The 17,033-nt window shown below is 33.0% G+C and overlaps 2 protein-coding genes across 2 annotated transcripts; one reads left to right on the top strand and one right to left on the bottom strand.

Moving 5' to 3' along the window:
• Window positions 1-2,500: 2,500 nt before the first annotated feature.
• LOC131843919 (katanin-interacting protein-like) lies at window positions 2,501-11,776 on the bottom strand. The gene is made up of 16 exons (XM_059192704.1): window positions 11,745-11,776; window positions 11,495-11,622; window positions 11,240-11,329; window positions 10,411-10,508; window positions 9,594-9,773; window positions 8,963-9,270; window positions 8,620-8,802; window positions 7,945-8,082; window positions 7,460-7,730; window positions 6,430-6,660; window positions 5,831-6,014; window positions 5,123-5,316; window positions 4,758-4,908; window positions 3,772-3,865; window positions 3,273-3,391; window positions 2,501-2,887 (listed from the first exon to the last, which is right to left on the bottom strand). The coding sequence occupies exons 2-16, from the start codon at window positions 11,569-11,571 to the stop codon at window positions 2,785-2,787; spliced, it is 2,421 nt and encodes an 806-aa protein (XP_059048687.1). The 5' UTR covers window positions 11,572-11,622; window positions 11,745-11,776; the 3' UTR covers window positions 2,501-2,784.
• Window positions 11,777-12,089: 313 nt separating this feature from the next.
• LOC131843904 (arginine--tRNA ligase, cytoplasmic) lies at window positions 12,090-14,412 on the top strand. The gene has a single exon (XM_059192686.1). It carries the CDS (start codon window positions 12,244-12,246, stop codon window positions 14,296-14,298), a length of 2,055 nt encoding a protein of 684 aa, XP_059048669.1. The 5' UTR covers window positions 12,090-12,243; the 3' UTR covers window positions 14,299-14,412.
• The last annotated feature ends 2,621 nt before the right edge of the window (window positions 14,413-17,033 follow it).

Below are 17,033 nucleotides of genomic sequence, written 5' to 3'. Positions count from 1 at the left end.
GCAGTTGTCGAGTAAATTTATTACACACCAGTGTAAATATTAAAATTGCATTACTAATAAATTGTCGTATTATAATAAAAAGTGAGAAATTACTTTAATGTAATTCAACTATAATCTGTTTGTATAAGATATATTGTTTTTTATTGGAAGTATAATATATTACATATATATGAGACAAGGTCATATACTTACTTTTGAGTATGTAATGAATATTCTTTAGAAAAGGTATACAATTCTTATAGACGTGTAAAGGTTTGTGACGAAAATGATTTAGCAACGTGTGACATACTGTTGCACTGCAGTAGAAGAAGCTGTGCATAGGCACAGTTTAAATATACTTTATAGAAGAACTTTGAATCATATTATAATATATCATTTATGTAGAAGTTTTACGTTTGCCAGTTATTTCCTAAGCGTGCCATACACAATGTTACAATGATTACAAAAATTACAAATTTCATTTTGCTTCAATTGATATGAACTGAAATGTTTGTATAACTAGAAAGTTAAAATATTACTGATAGCACAAATGTTAAATAATATTTCATACATATTAAAATGCTACTTCAGCAACTTTCCAAAAGAAATATGTGATTTGATTCGTCAAACAATTATATGTCGTAAGATATAACGTTACCCCTTATTCATAAAAAATTAAAATCTAGGAATATTTGAGTGCTTTATTATTTATAAATAAGGGGATTAACATATATAAAAAATTGTGCATATATGAAAATTATTCAAAACGGGTACATATATAAAAGAAATGGAAATTTTTATTCAAATAAACTCATTACAAGCACTAATTATTCAAAACGGCATTGTGTGTTTTTTTTAATAGATGTTTTTTTTTATATAAATAATTACAGTATAACAAGTAAGAGGCATGCGATAATCAACATAGAAGTCGCTACGCACTCATTATTAATGTAATCAGATAATATTGTCAGTGCTATGGATTTAAAGTTTTTCAACGAATTCTTCAATTTTATAGTAAGCTTTTTTGCAAAGGAACTGTTTTATTTGACATTTAAATCTTTTTTCTGGCAGATTTATAACATACTCTGGTATTTTATTGTAACATTAGTAACATTAGTAATATCGCTGGCAAAACTAAATAGCCTAAGCTTGTATCTACCGTTGGTAGATCAATATCTTTACAAAGTCTAGGCTATATAGTTTTGACTATATGTTTGTAAAAATCTCCACTTATGGCAGACTTGTTTTACAAGAAATATACGTTATCATAGAGGGGTGTAAGGAGGTGTAAGGCGGAGTGAGGGGGAGCTGGATAGTCGATTTTTATGACAGTTATTGAATACCAAATATATTTGTATCTTGTATTGTAGGTTGTCGGGCCGGTAGCTACTGTGCCTCTGTGTATAGTTTAATAAACAACCCGTCTGTGATTTGTTAGTTATCTAACAATAAATTAAGTTCAATTAAATTTGCTCTTTTATTTATATTTTAATACAATTTACATTTTAAGAATTGTTCAATTTTCGTCGTAACGTCTTATATATATCTTCTCGTCGTCTTCTCTCTCGTCTTATTTATATATATATATGAAAATCTGTACTGTAAATTACCGTAAAAATACTTAATTTCCTTTTCCGCTTAGTTTATGCTCTTACGTAGCTCATGCTTCAATTCATATAAATTCAGTTGAAAGATACATTTTATTCATCTTATCTTATTTCGCTAAGATTTTATATGAAACGATAAGAGAATGAAACAATATAGAGAAAGATTCTAATTTATTTTCAGTACAAAACATTACATGACATTGTTCACCCAACAATAGTAATTTGACTAGCTACATCACTGGCATCTACCATCGATCTTGTAAATATAAACGTATACCAATGTATTATCTTTTATAATGCCTACTGTTATTTTCCAAGTTATTTATGAAGAAAATAATACAAACTCATATACATATTGTTTTAAGAAAGTACACTATTAAAACAATCCTAAATACACTATTAATATTTTTAGTACACACTTTTATGACACTGACTGTACACAAACATTGAACAAATAATTTACATCGTTTATTTACTCCATGGAATCTCCATTACAAACCACAAACATTTAGAATTTAATAAAAGTTTTGAGGAACTACCTAAATATTTGTGGTTTACATATTTTACTATTTATACATTTATCATGCGATTATTTAAATTAAATTAATTTAGTTTGGCGTGCGAGCAGTCTACGGATTGTTCTGATTTCTATCTACATAAATGATTTTAATCCATTAAAGTGCATACCTACAAACATTTCATGCAAACAAATACAATCTTATGCTACATTTCAGTTTACATACTGTTTTAATTTGACCAATTACGCTAGAACACAGGACTTAACGATTTCTAAATGTACATTGATCGTGTTATATATCGATATTGGGGCATGTAATATTGTACATAATTATGTAATAAAACTCTGGGCGATTCACCAGCGCAATCTAGACAACAAGACAGTCAACTGTTACAAATACAATATACATAGATATAAATCATGCAGACCAATACACTAATAAGTATACACTGTGCCCTAAGTAATAGTTAAATAGTTTGATGTAATGAACACTATTATTTTTATACGATTTTCCTTTTTCAATATTTCAAATTATTTCATAATTAAATAATTTGAAATATTAAATAAAATTTTCAATACTTTAAGGTACTTATTATTGAATAGTTAGTATCTTTGAAATATTAAAAATATAATCTCAGTGGTTGTGATATGGTCGTATATCGTATGTCGCGTTGTCTTGTATCAATGGCGCTGAAGGTCGTTGACTCCGGTGTGGGGTCGCAACCGTGGGTCGACCTGCGAATGTGACCCACTCGTTGTGCTCCGCTGATTCACGTCCGATGAACTGCCGTTACAGAGTGGTTTTATAATTCACTAATTAACAAAATCCGGTGTAACATTGACAAATCATGAGGCATTTTTGCACGAAATGCAGGTTGACAGCAAAATCAATACCAGAAGCAGATTTTGTACAAAATCCCAGTAGGTAGCTAGGAAACCATTTTTAACCCCTCCTCCCTCATATTAATGATACATGGTGAGGTTTAAGACTTATCCCCTTATCATCAAAATCACGCGTATTTTTAATAGGTACACTACCTACACAGAATCTTATATAATAATATTTAGTATATTACCTTTAAATACAGCTATAAAGTATAATCTAAATATAATTGATCTAGTTTAAGTAGCCACCAAATAAAGTAGAAGTGAAATCAGAAACTACTCACCTCGGGGATACATTGTCGATATCTATATTCCGCAAACATATCCATTGAGGTGATAATGTATCACTATTTTTGGCACAGTCCAAGCTTCCATTATAAATCAGTAGGTCATCCATTAATATCTATATAAATAAATAAAATTGAAGTGTCTGTTTGTAATTAACAGCTTGTCGCTAAATGTATATTAAAGTATATACCTACCTTACTTACACAAAAAAAAACTGTTTATCTGTATATTCTTATTAATGTCTGAAACGGCTGGACCAATTTTGACGGAATTCATAGCCAGATAACTAATGTTATAAGTTAGTTACTTGTTCTTAGTTACTTTTATTTAAGTTAGTAAAAAAAAAGTTAAATTTCCCGCGGACGAATTCGCGGGTAAAAGCGTACAGGTATTTTAAAATGAAATATATTTGTAGTCCCTAACTTTGCTACGCCATAGAATATCTAAATATATATTAAGAACAATGTGAAAGGTGGTTATTAAAATTATACTTACTCCGAACTCTTTAACACCTCTTGTGGGCGTTTTGCCATAGTTCCATATCTTCATACCATATACAGATACGGGTGCGTCAAAAACAAAAAATATTCTGAAATAAAATATAAACATTAATAACTCTAGACAATCCACACAGCCCCATGTAGTCCCAAGCTCAGCAAAGCTTGTGTTAAGGGTAGTAATATAAATACTTAAATACACTTTTTTGTAAATGCACACATAATATACATATGTAGCAGACACTCAGAACATTACAATCATTTTTATCAATACAAATACTTGCACCGTGAGAGGAATCGAACACGCGACCACCGCTTGACCACCGAGGCTGTCACAATTCAATAGTAATTTCAATCATTACAAAGATATATATTTTTTACATAATTTTATTATGTTTTGTTAAAGAACCTATCTAAAAAATTTATGAATAAAATTTAGAATAGTAGAAAGTGTAGAATAAGTAGAAACTCACTAGATTTTCTAACGGGCATGATGTTTCCGTGGGGATCATATTATACGACGGAAGTAAGGCGGTGTGCTATACCTAGGCTTGATTACCGAGGCCGTAATATAAGAACCAAGACACAGAACACGGAAGTAGTAGGGGCCAAGATATGGTTTTGCTACCATGACAAGCTAGACAATCCCGCAAACCTTGTTTTGTCATATAATTTAAAATCGCTATTAAAAAAAATTGCGTTGATGGGAAAAGGGTGAGATTCGAGTTGTATGAATTTTGTAATGCCACATTATAAAAAATCAAAAATAAAATAATTACTAAAAGATTAGCGGGGGACAACCCTTATCACTTAGGGGTATGATAAATAGATAGTAGTCGATTGTCGTCGTCGTCGACTGTCTCAGAATATGCATACAAAATTTCATAAAAATCGGTCAAGCTGTTTCGGAGGAGTGTAGTAACTGACATCGTGACACGAGAATATTATGTATAAGATAGTAGTTAGTTATTGCAGGAGAGATACCTGTTGAGCGTGCGTGGCAGGACGGGAGCGAGCCAGGAGTGTGAGGCGTCCCCGACCCTGTGGTTGCGTCCGTCCACGAGCTTGTCCGGCGTCCGGGCGTCCGGCTCGCCGCCGGACACCACGTTCACACTCGCCGGGTGAGCGCACACATCTACAACCAACCACAAGTCTAAACACTAACAGGTTTACCGATGCAGACCTTGTATATAGTCGTTTGCGTGTATTTCACATATTTCAGAAACCAAGTCGTTTCGTTCGTTTTTTATAGCATAGGGGGCTAGCAAAGAAGAGAGAGCACAAGCTCTTTTCTGGAGGTTTCAATATTGTACCTAATAATAGAAAATGTTGAATAAGTAGAAACTCACTAGATTCTGTAACCGGTATGATATTCCCATGTAGGTCGTACAACTCTACTCCGGTGAGACCAACATAGTAAGGGTCACCCCATGTGGAGAATATGCTAATTTGTAGCACGAATCCTGTAGGCGTTTCCATCGCCAGGTCACCGCCAAAAGTAAAGTAATCCATTGGAAACTTTTCATATTCCTTTATGTCTAATCTGTAATTTAGGTAATAATAATATTGTGTGATGTGTCCACATCATACAATGCCATCCAGTTCCAAAATAAGTAGATAGACTATGTTATGGTACTGGACAACTTATAGAAATACTTGAATATAATTTTTGCAATGTACATAGGTATATAATATTCAACGAAAACACCTAGATCGATACAAACAATCGTATTCATGAATACATGTGTTTGAGTGCTGCGAGGAATGGATCCTGCGAACATCGGAAGCAAAGCTGTGTGGCCTGTATGATCAGGGGTGAGCAACCCGCGGGCCTGCATAAGCATATTTAACGGGCAGCGAGCCTGCGGCCCGTTAAATATGTTTATGCAGCCTGCGGGTTTATAATTGAATACATTTTTTCATCATTTCATCAATATATTGTTATAAAATTAATTATAAATATAGTTTTCTAACACTTTTACTTTAAGGCCCGTCTAAAACATTTAAAAATTAAATTGGTTCGTTGATGGGTGGACAAAGACAAAGATTGAGCTTACCCTTCCCGGGGCGATGATGAGACGGCCAAGTCGATCTGCTGAACATAATCGTAACAGGTGTCGCCGGGCGCGCGCCGCAGCAGTACCGACTGATCGCTACCATACCCCTCCACAGTCAGACGCGCCTCGCGAGTACCGATGTACGACAATTCCAAATTCGCGTTGTAGTTCCATATACGTACACCTGTTTTTTTGTAATGGATGATAATGGTATGGTGCTCCCGCCTGCGCTAAAAAGCTACCTTTACACAACACGACAGTAAAATTACAGTAGTATGGAGACATAACTCTTAAGAATGGAAACGAATGCCCATGGTTTTACTCATCACTTGAGTCATTAGGCCGTTATAATTTCAAAATACTCATAGATAATTTTAAAAAAATGACATTTATTTTTGAAAATTCCGCATATTTTTAAATTTGCCAATAATTTTAAAAAATTGCCACTTATTTTTAAAATATTGCATATTGTGTTTTTCGTTTTGTATCGTTTAATGAAGTTTAAATAGGACTACGTTTTCACCAATCGTATAAATTTAGGATCATACACAGTATTTCAATATACATATAGGTATAAATACCTAGTCAGGTATACTCACTGGTGATTTCAGTAGGTTCTCGTAACTCCATCACTATATGACAGTACCTGTCGGCGGGCAAGCTGGTGCACCACATGTCGTCGTAATCTGTCGTAATATTCCTGCCATTAAAGAGGCTTTTGCACTCGATTAGATTATGCTCTGCCGGCTGTTCATCCATATTAATGAGGGCTGTATACGCAAAAGCGCTGTGCACGTTTATCAATTCATTGTATCGGAGAATATTAATTCCTAGAAACCGAGAAAAAATGCTTTGAATTACCGGCGAAAAAATATCGTTCTCTCTCTCTGCCTAGCCATTTCCCATTTCATTTGGGGTCGGCTCTCCTAGTCTTTCTTCGCCAGGCACATCTGCCCGTTATTATATTTCATTAATTTTATTTATTTCTTTAAATATTTTGCATTACCTTCTCGTAATGCAAACTATTTCAAGAAGGTAATAACGAGTTTTTTTCGTTAGTTCTGATTTTATATTTATTAGATATATATTCTATATATTTACACTTAGGACATAAGACATTTGTCTATTTTGGCATTACTTTTCGGGATTTTAAATACTTCATGACCTGTTTATTATATATATTTAATCTAACACGCAGCAGCGTGTCAAAGCCGAGTTCAAGTACCGTTTTCATATACGAAACATACTGTAGCCTTCGCAAGTTCTAAACCATGTTACTATTTTATTATTAGTAGTAACTAGCCATCGAAAGTAATAATTGGTATATGAGAATTAGCCAAGTCAGACCTTAGGCTACAATATATTATCCTAAGTTATAAGAAGAAATGATTTTTATATTGTTATAAATACATTTCAGGACAGACCATTGAACTTGGCACCCATTTAGATCTCACCTCTTTTGTCGTAGAAGCAAACAATCAAGGCTTATATCATAATATTGAACTCGGCTATCATTTCACACTTATGTTTTTGATGGGATCACTTCTAATCCAGTAGAGTTGTACTCAGGACTTCAGGGGGTCAGAAAAGAAGAAAAGTCCCTGCTTTCACCTTTATCAATAACCTTACCAGTCAATCCAATAAGATTTCTCTGTCCCCAGTTAGACATCAGTGTAAGCTTGATCCTCTTCACTACGTACTTAGTGTCCTTCTCACTTTCTAACGCCTCTAATAATTCTGTGGGGGTGAGGTCGTGACTGCTGTCGTTTGCTGTCAGCGGTCGTTGCTCAGTGACACTCGAATCTAACATCGGTTCGTTGTCTTTTATGAGTGATTGGAAATTCTTATCGTTCTGCATTATGGATTCAAGTATGTGCGAGTCTTTGGTGAAAAGTATTGTCTGCAAAATTGATTTAGTTAAAGCAAGATTATTTCTGAATAATATGAAGTTTGTTTTTGTAGTGCTCTAGCGTTATATGCGTTACATGTACTTATATGTTATACATATATTTATTTCTGTTACTTACACTGCAAATCTGTGCTAATTTTAGATAAATATAATAAAGACAAGTAAAGTTTTTTATTCTAGAAAAGTAAAATTAAGCTAAACTAACATCACCAAACGAGGGTAATGGTCCCTTGAGTTCACCGCTCGATCTGGCAATTTCACCATGAAATATAACCTGGTCATCTAATTTTATCTGTACTAATCGAACACCACGAGTTGAATATATGCGGGATTTGTTGTAGTTCTGAAAAAAATATATTATTATTAGAAACAGAAATTTCAAACCTATGACTATTACTAGTTTACTAACTAACTTACATCCAGACGGTCGTAAAATTCTACTTGAAATAAAAAAATAACTGTGTCAAATTATATTTCTACGGTGAAGAAAACACCGTAATCGAAACCAAAAAAAATATGCGAGAAACGACGGTAGGCTCGCCTAAGCTAAGCAAAGTCTGTGTTATGGGTACAAATGAACAAAAACTCTCTGCTGGCCAAAATGTAAGTATATATATTTTTTTATAATTAACAGGCTCGCCTAAGCTAAGCAAAGTCTGTGTTATGGGTACAAAACAAACGATAATATTTTTTCTGTAAATACATATACATGTAATCACCAAAAATAAGACTTGGTGATCTCCAGGGTAACCGCGTGGAACTTGGCCTACAAACACTAATGGGGCTACTAGACTAGTCTCCATTATTAGTAATAACCCCGTAAGTTTTTATTAATTGGGTTGCAATGTAATCTACTTTGGGAACCAGTGAACAATCATACCCAAATCCTGAGTAAAGCAAGCCTAGTACATCTAGCTAGCAGTACACTTAATGCTATTGGTAAATTTCTGGGAGTGGACGTGGTCCACGCGTGCCTCTCGTCGCGAGTTCGTACTATACCGTCGACTATATTTTCCACGCAACCATGATGCGACTGATCCCCCGTGTCAGAATCTGTCCACACCTGAAAAAAGAAGCGGTAATTTTTATTAGATAGAGTCATTCAAGAGGAAGGTTTATATGTATAATACATGTACACGCGGGCGAAGCAAGGGCGAGTAGCTAGTATTTTATTAGATTAGTATACAATTTGGCCCTGCACATATGACAAAAAAACTGTTCACCTTTTCAATTAGTACTCCATTCCCGTCGGAATCAAATATTTCTATACCATTCAGACCGACTAAATATTTGTCACCCCAGTTTGAGTAAATCTTTATTTCCAGCAGTCTACCTTCAGGTAGTTCTGGTATAACAAACTCGTTTTTTGATTTCTCTTTCATACTCTTCTTGCTAGATACCGAAGTTAACGATGCTGGAGTCTTCGTCGTACTTTTCAATGACGATTTTCTGCTCAAATTACTTGAGTGTACACTTATTGAACCTTCTCTAGTGATGAGTTTTTTTCGGAGCTTGTTAGTTTCTGGAAATCCTGAACAAAATGTTGCTATAAACCACCAATGGAAATATTAAATTTAAGTCGCCCCGGCGCGGCTTCGGGCTGGTCTAATAATTGTAAGGAGGCCTAATTGTTTAAAGATGTAGATAAAAGAATTGATTTTATCATTTATCATGTTATTATTATATTTAGATACTAGTCACATAGACGTTTACTTAGATCACATATTCATATAAAATTTGGAATAATTTCAGACTCTACAGGAAAGTAAGTATTGTAGTAATCCTGCTCGAAGGACCATTAAATATAGATAAATATTAATTTTTAATCGACATTTTTAATTTAAGACCACTTACTTGAACCCAAGATAACGTCATGGAAATCTTCATCAATTACATTAGATCTTCTGTGCCTCGGTGTAACGTAATGAGGTAGCAAGTCGGACATAAAATCGTTAGAACTGCAGTCTGAGGAATCCGCCCAGTCCAGCTTATTACTTCTTAGGTACTTCCTTCGGCCATTTTGCATTGTGTAACCTGTTCATTTATTATGCGGCTTAATTACTACAGATACCAAAGATAGACTGTAGAATGTTGTCTGCATGAGTATCTTGGTCTCACTTATTTTAATTGTTTAGTAAGATGTGCTCGTTAGGCAATGAAATTACAGGTTAAGAGGCAGATTCTAGATGAATTCCTAGTCCGCCGTAATGGCAACAAATGAATGTTATTGAGTCTTACATGATGTAAGTCTTGCAAGATGTAGAATGGCATCATTTATGTATGTATGTATGTAATAGATACCACTTACCATCAGGTAGACCGTTTGACCGACCGCTATTCCAATGATATAAAAAATGTAACCGAGAAATTACTTTAGTATATTATCGGTGTTAAATTCCACCGTAAATAAATTTAAATGATGACAAATTCAAATTTTCAAATACAAAAGTAGTGATATTAAATTTTAATAGGTTCTTTCATGATTTGAATATTGTTACATAATATCTCAGTAATGTGTCTGTGCTGTGATGACCGTGGGATGTCACATCAGATTATTTGCTATTTTAATTTTATAAAAAATGTATTCATATTCTGAGCTACACACTACACAACATAGTGAAACACTGAGCGACCTATAGTTTTATTTCTATTTCTTATTTTATTTAGCTACCATTGTTGTGACGAATGGTTCCCGCTGATAGGGCCAGTGGTTGCATCTGTGGTTTCATTAACATATCCAAAGTACCATCCAGCGATGTCCTTCGCGCTCTAAATATTATAAAAATAAAATGTATGTGATTAGGTCAAAATCTCATTTAATAATACCTACTACTGCGTCTATGAGACGCACCTATAGTAATTATGGCACGCATATTAAGTAATCCCATTAGGGTCGCCCCGTGAATGTACTGCAAAAAGTAAAGTGCTTTTAAAATATTTATGTTATTGTATAAAAAAAGAAGCTACAAGCGCTACCTCCACGCCTTTCCTCCTGGAACCCATCGTAATTTCCAGCAGGAAATAAAGATAAATTCATCATGACGGTCGACAGATTAGTTAAATCTGACTGAATGCTTATCTTATCATCATGCACTAGTGAGCTACCAGCTAATGCCCTTTGCGAAGACGAATACATTATTCCCTGTTCACATAATATATATTTTAAAAGATGCTTTAACGCAATGGTGGGTGTTGGTGCACAAATCGGTAGTTAAGTAAATGATTTATAGAGTTCATAGACGACACGATTTCGCAGAATTCACATTGATCATAAGCTTTTCATCCCACGCAGAGTTCTGCTGATATGTTGAATTGAATTGAGAATATCGGATCGATTGCCGACAAATCTAACGGAGTCCTTACATGCCTATAGGTCAGGAACTGAGGAATCCTGAGGATCTGACACACTGGCGGCCTAATATTATTCGGTATAGTATTAATGCGTAGAGGCCATAAAATTATAGGAATCTATTTATCTATAAAAATAATGAAATAATCACCTGTGGTTATCTAATTTCAAACTGCTCAATTTTATGTCAGGGTCTTCAAAATTTGTAGAGTCGTTGCTTATGTGCGTCTCTTTCATCTCCCTGAAATAAAATGATTTAGCGTATGCAAAATAAATAGAACGAAAGTTAGTGACCTTGGACTGTGGGGGCTGTTCAATAGGTATTGAACCTTGACGGAAGTGATTACATGTATTGTACTCGTCCTAACAATTCAACTCATTAATCATTCAAGACATTTACACTCACTGGGTAATGTCTTCGAGCCAGAATGGTATTTCCCTATTCTTGTTTGTGTATTCATGTCCATTTTGTTGCTGTGCCATCCTTCCGCCATCAGTGTTAAGTGCGATCTTCGTTTGATACAAATACTCTACCTATATAGGATTAATATAAAAACTCATGTTATTATAAATGAATGATTATGAACTTCTGTATAATTGTTAGTTATGTATATTACAATATACTTGTGTGCGATATAAACTAAAAAGATTTATACATGAATATAAAATACACTTGCACTTTTGAAACATATTTTTGCCGCTGTTTGTTTGACCTTGGTTGCTAATAGTTACCCAACTACAATAATCAATGAAGAAGCGACTACATTAATATAAAAATACTAATGTTCGCTTGCGATACAGAATTTTTATAATGTCAATAACATATTCAGAATAATTGAAAATGCATGTGTTCAATTTAAAAAAAAATTATTAGCAGTTTTTTCTTATCTTCATTTACTTGAACCCATACTTTAGCGTGGAATGGAATGTTAAGTTGAATGAAATGTCAATTATACTGTCTTTGTCACTGTCATTTCATGTAAATTTTTGTCCAACTTGTCCAAGTAAATATGAATAATCGACTGACCGTGCTGTTAATAACCTAGAAATTTATTCTTTCGGAATATTATTTATTTACAAACTGAATTAAAAAGATTAATTTATTATAATATCCCTATACATTTAATTCAACAATTCTCTCTGTTTCATACTAAAATGTCAGATTTGGACCAAAAACAATTAGAACAAAGAACTACCAAGGCAGAGAGGGAAGTCAATGCCATCGAAGATGAATTGCAGAGAATTTCTGAAGGAGATCTGAGTTATACAGGTGATCCGCAATTGGAAAAATTACTTACAGATAACGAGAAATTGAAACATCGCTTAGCCATACTTGAGAATGCGATTATCGCGGAAAGTTCGGGTGTCAGTGTAAAACATACCAAAAAGGAGGCTCGGAAGCGGCCTACACTCATTACGGATATCAAGTCTGTAGAAGGTAACGTTTGCGTATTGGATGAGTTGAAAAATGTTTTTGAAGCAGCTATAACTTCGACATATCCTGACCTGGTGGATCCTCCTATTGTTATCACATTGTCTGGAAATAACCCCAAGTTTGGAGATTACCAATGTAATTCTGCTATGGCTATATCACAACTACTGAAAGCAAAAAATGTTAAAACAAACCCTAGGGAAGTAGCCAACAACATTTTAAATAAGACTCCCACATCACCTCTAATTGAAAGGATAGAAGTAGCAGGAGCTGGTTTTCTGAATATCTACTTAAATAAAGATTTTGCAGAGCATGTTCTCAATTGTATTCTCAGGTTTGGTGTAAAACCACCACCAGTAAAGAGAGAAAAAATTATTGTTGATTTCTCATCTCCAAATATTGCTAAAGAAATGCATGTTGGCCACTTAAGGTCTACTATTATTGGTGATAGTATTTGTAGAGTCCTCGAATTTTTGAACCAAGATGTACTTAGAATTAATCATTTAGGTGATTGGGGCACCCAATTTGGTATGTTGATTGCACATTTGCAGGACAAATTTCCAAATTTTAAAACCCATTCTCCACCAATATCTGATTTGCAAGCATTTTATAAGGAGTCAAAAAAGAGGTTTGATGAAGATGAGGCATTTAAAAAGAGAGCTTATGCCTGTGTGGTTCATCTACAATCAGGACAGACTGATTACATTGCAGCTTGGAAATTAATCTGTGAAGTATCTCGTCAAGAGTTTCAAAAGATTTATGACAGGTTGGATATAAAAATTATTGATAGAGGTGAATCATTCTACCACAGTAGAATGAATACTGTAGTACAAGAACTTAAGGATGGTGGCTATCTTGAAAATGACGAAGGTAGATTAATAATGTGGGGAGATTCTGAAAAACATGAAGGCATACCTTTAACCATTGTTAAATCAGATGGTGGTTATACTTATGATACATCAGATATGGCTACTATAAAACAAAGAGTGCAGGAAGAGAAAGGAGATAGGTTTATTTATGTCACAGATGTTGGACAATACACACACTTTGTGATCATTGAAGCATGTGCAAGACGAGCTGGAATCTTGAAAAGTGGGCAAAAGGTAGAACATGTAGGTTTTGGTGTTGTACTTGGTGAAGACAAGAAGAAATTTAAAACAAGATCTGGTGACACTATAAAACTAATTGAATTGCTTGATGAAGGCTTAAAAAGGTCTCTTGATAAATTAATAGAGAAAGGCCGTGATAAAGTATTAACACCAGAGGAATTGAAACAAGCTCAAGAAGCTGTTGCATATGGTTGTATCAAATATGCAGACTTATCACATAACAGGGTCAATGATTATGTATTTTCTTTTGACAAGATGTTGGATGATAAAGGAAATACAGCTGTATATTTATTATATGCTCTCACTCGCATCAGATCAATTGCTAGAACTGCTCAAATTACAATTGATCAATTATTAGCTGAAGTTCAAAAATCTGGATTCAAATTGTCTCATGATTCTGAATGGAAACTTGCCAAGGTATTGTTAAGATTTCCAGAAGTCATTTTGAAAGTATCAAATGACTTATACATGCATAGTTTATGTGAATATTTATATGAAATATCATCAACTTTCACAGAATTTTATGACAAGTGTTATTGTGTAGAAAAAGATAATGAAGGGAAAGTTGTTAAAATTATTTATGAGAGATTAATGCTCTGTGAAGTTACTGCTAGGATCATGGAGAAAAGCTTAGATATTTTAGGTATCAAAACAGTGTCAAGGATGTAGAATTTAAATTTATAATATGGTATACACTAACTTACATCTTCTTTATATTTATTATTGTATTGTGTTTAAAGCATGGAGAACATCTGAATATTTGTTCAATACAAATAAAATGCAAAATATAATTTGTAAATGTTTTTATTGAGTTCCCAAAAACCTCTACAAAACTATACCAGGGTCCATTATCAAAGGTAACATTCAAGAAACAACACTATTTACTTTTAAGAAAATTATTTCGATAAATCACTGGCTAATAATTTATATAAGTATGTAACAGAATTAATGCAGTTAATACAGTACTAATGCAAATGTCAAAATTTTTTAAAAATATATTGTTATGACTTTTATTGTGTGAAAAATGTGGACACATTATATCAAACTCTAAATTACTGTAATACGGTTCAATTTCGTGTAAATCTCTACTATGGCATTAAGGAAATTAAAAAAAAATAATCATGTGACATTAAAAACAAAAAGAAAGGTTGGTTCTGAATATACTAAATTGAAGGATTGTGTTAATTCTGTTACATGTAGCAGTACTATGTCTTTGATATATATATTACATTACAATCTACAACAATACACATTACAATACATTAAACACCATACAGACAACAATTTAACATTACTTTCAGATAAGTGTCATAGTCACATATTATTTCTGAAACAATTTAACTAAATTAATAATTGTATTAACATTAAACATATTAAAATGTGTTGTATTACAAACATGAAAAATGTTCTGATGTACAGAATAGGAAATGAGGTAGCATAAGTCTACCATTGTTTATGGGATTAGTTTGCAACCGAACGAACCGCAAGTTTGGATATATTTATGCCGAAAAGCAGTAGGTACAGTCACTAGCACTAGTATATCTACACATTACCTCGTCATCATTACAGATGAGGTAATATCCTCAGCATACATTTTTATCCCTTAAATAATTCTAACTAAGGGAAATTTGTTATAATTTGTCCTTCGCGGAAAAACACAAATATAAACGCTCGGCTATAGAAGCCATTATGAGAACATTTACTTTTTAATAGTTCATAATGTACTGATAAATTTAAAGTGCTTACATATCAGTGCACGCAACTGTACAAAAAATAATAAATATGACACTGAAGTGGAAATAATTCAAATCGCAACTTAATATTACAATATACTTTGTAACAACAAGAAAAGATCACTCTATAGTTATTTCTGAGAATTAATTTTAATATAACATTCCTTATTGGATGACTATCATTTGATGGAGCACATACATGTATTATAATGCTAATGAAGATCTGAAAGTTGTCTACTAATTAATTACTAAAATCTATAGGTACAGGAACAATAATAATATAGATTGGCACCGATTCCAAATGTCTACCTTTAATATTTGTTAATACTTATTATCTCAGTATAATTAAATACATCTAAGTATAACTATTATTACAGCATAGCTTTCAACTGTAGACAAAAATAAAAGTATTCCGATTGAAATCATAATACGGCTGAATTTTCGGAATCAGCGCCACTGTACTCTACTTTTATGTTTTTGTAGAGTTACACTTAAACCATCATTTGGTTATAGTTCGAAATTATTTAGAAGACTATTAGTGGTTAATAAGCTATATTTATTGGTATAATCCAGCGTCTATCTAACCATACAATTTCTTCAAAATACATAAGAGCTGAGTACATATACGAAATTAATTTAACTACCTAGGTAAACATATAACAAAGAAATACTAAACTATTATATTTATTCTTTATATTATTTATCAATACAGAGAAATAAAAACAGCAATGGTTTATAGGTATTTGAGATTCATTGAAACAATTAGTTTTTCTTGAATAAATAAGACTTTTTCTATGAAACTAAAACTCTTTAAGACAATTATTTTATTATAGTTCTAGGTAGAAAGGAGAACTACTTTCGGTGGGTGTGAGTAGTAACATATATTATCAATTTCCGTCTACAGACACTATAGTTTTCCAAAACATTTTTAATACTTGGCAGGTTTATATGTGAATTCATGACAGAGGACCCCAATCACACCTGGATGTTAAATAAAAAGTCTATCACTCTACCCTCTCCTACACTTATAAATACTTTGCACTCTTTAGACATTAGGATAGTAATAAAATATCTAATCATAGGAAGGTAAAATTTCCTTATAATTCAAGTATAAATTATAATAAACCCAATGCCATCTAGTAATAAAATAAAGAAATCTTTTAATTTAAAAATAATTTGTAGACATTAACAGGTATAAAAAATACCCAATTATTACCGAATTGGTAAAATTATAATGACCCCATGTAATTTTGTGCACTCGTAATGTTTTTATACCAAATTACCCTGTGGTATCCTTGACTAACCAGTGTTACATAATGAATTCCCTAACAACAATTAATTTAATATTAATCATTACATTAAAATCACATAAAATAACATTGTAGAATATCATTAGAATAGGAATATTACTTTCAGTTACAGATCTCTACCGGTGTATACAGATTAACTACTATTTAAAATTTTCAACCATTAGAATTCTCCAGACAGACTTCAATTTCAAACCAAGCTTATTCCGTTTGACGCATTAATTGTAGTATACCTGTATACACCCTAAGCGCTTGTAGCAAAACATATGACTAGAAATAGTTAAAAACTGCCAATTTCATTGTAGATTCCGTAGCATCTACATGCCGCATCCACATCACATTTTATCTCCTTTATGTTATAACA

This window comes from Achroia grisella, unplaced genomic scaffold (assembly GCF_030625045.1).
Source record: "Achroia grisella isolate CSIRO2021 unplaced genomic scaffold, CSIRO_AGI_Agris_v1 utg359, whole genome shotgun sequence".
Lineage (NCBI taxonomy): Eukaryota > Metazoa > Arthropoda > Insecta > Lepidoptera > Pyralidae > Achroia > Achroia grisella.
This window is presented reverse-complemented; position numbering and strand designations above follow the sequence as displayed.

What these genes read in the sequence shown, in the direction of transcription:
- LOC131843919 (XM_059192704.1), bottom strand. Translation starts at nt 11,571, where the DNA reads ATGGCACAGCAACAAAATGGACATGAATACACAAACAAGAATAGGGAA. An exon ending in AACCATTCGTCACAACAATG is followed by an intron (nt 9,774 to 10,410) that starts GTAGCTAAATAA and finishes ATAAATGAACAG; the next exon opens with GTTACACAATGCAAAATGGC. An exon ending in TTGCTTTACTCAGGATTTGG is followed by an intron (nt 8,083 to 8,619) that starts GTATGATTGTTC and finishes TATTTTTTTCAG; the next exon opens with AACTACAACAAATCCCGCAT.
- LOC131843904 (XM_059192686.1), top strand. Translation starts at nt 12,244, where the DNA reads ATGTCAGATTTGGACCAAAAACAATTAGAACAAAGAACTACCAAGGCA.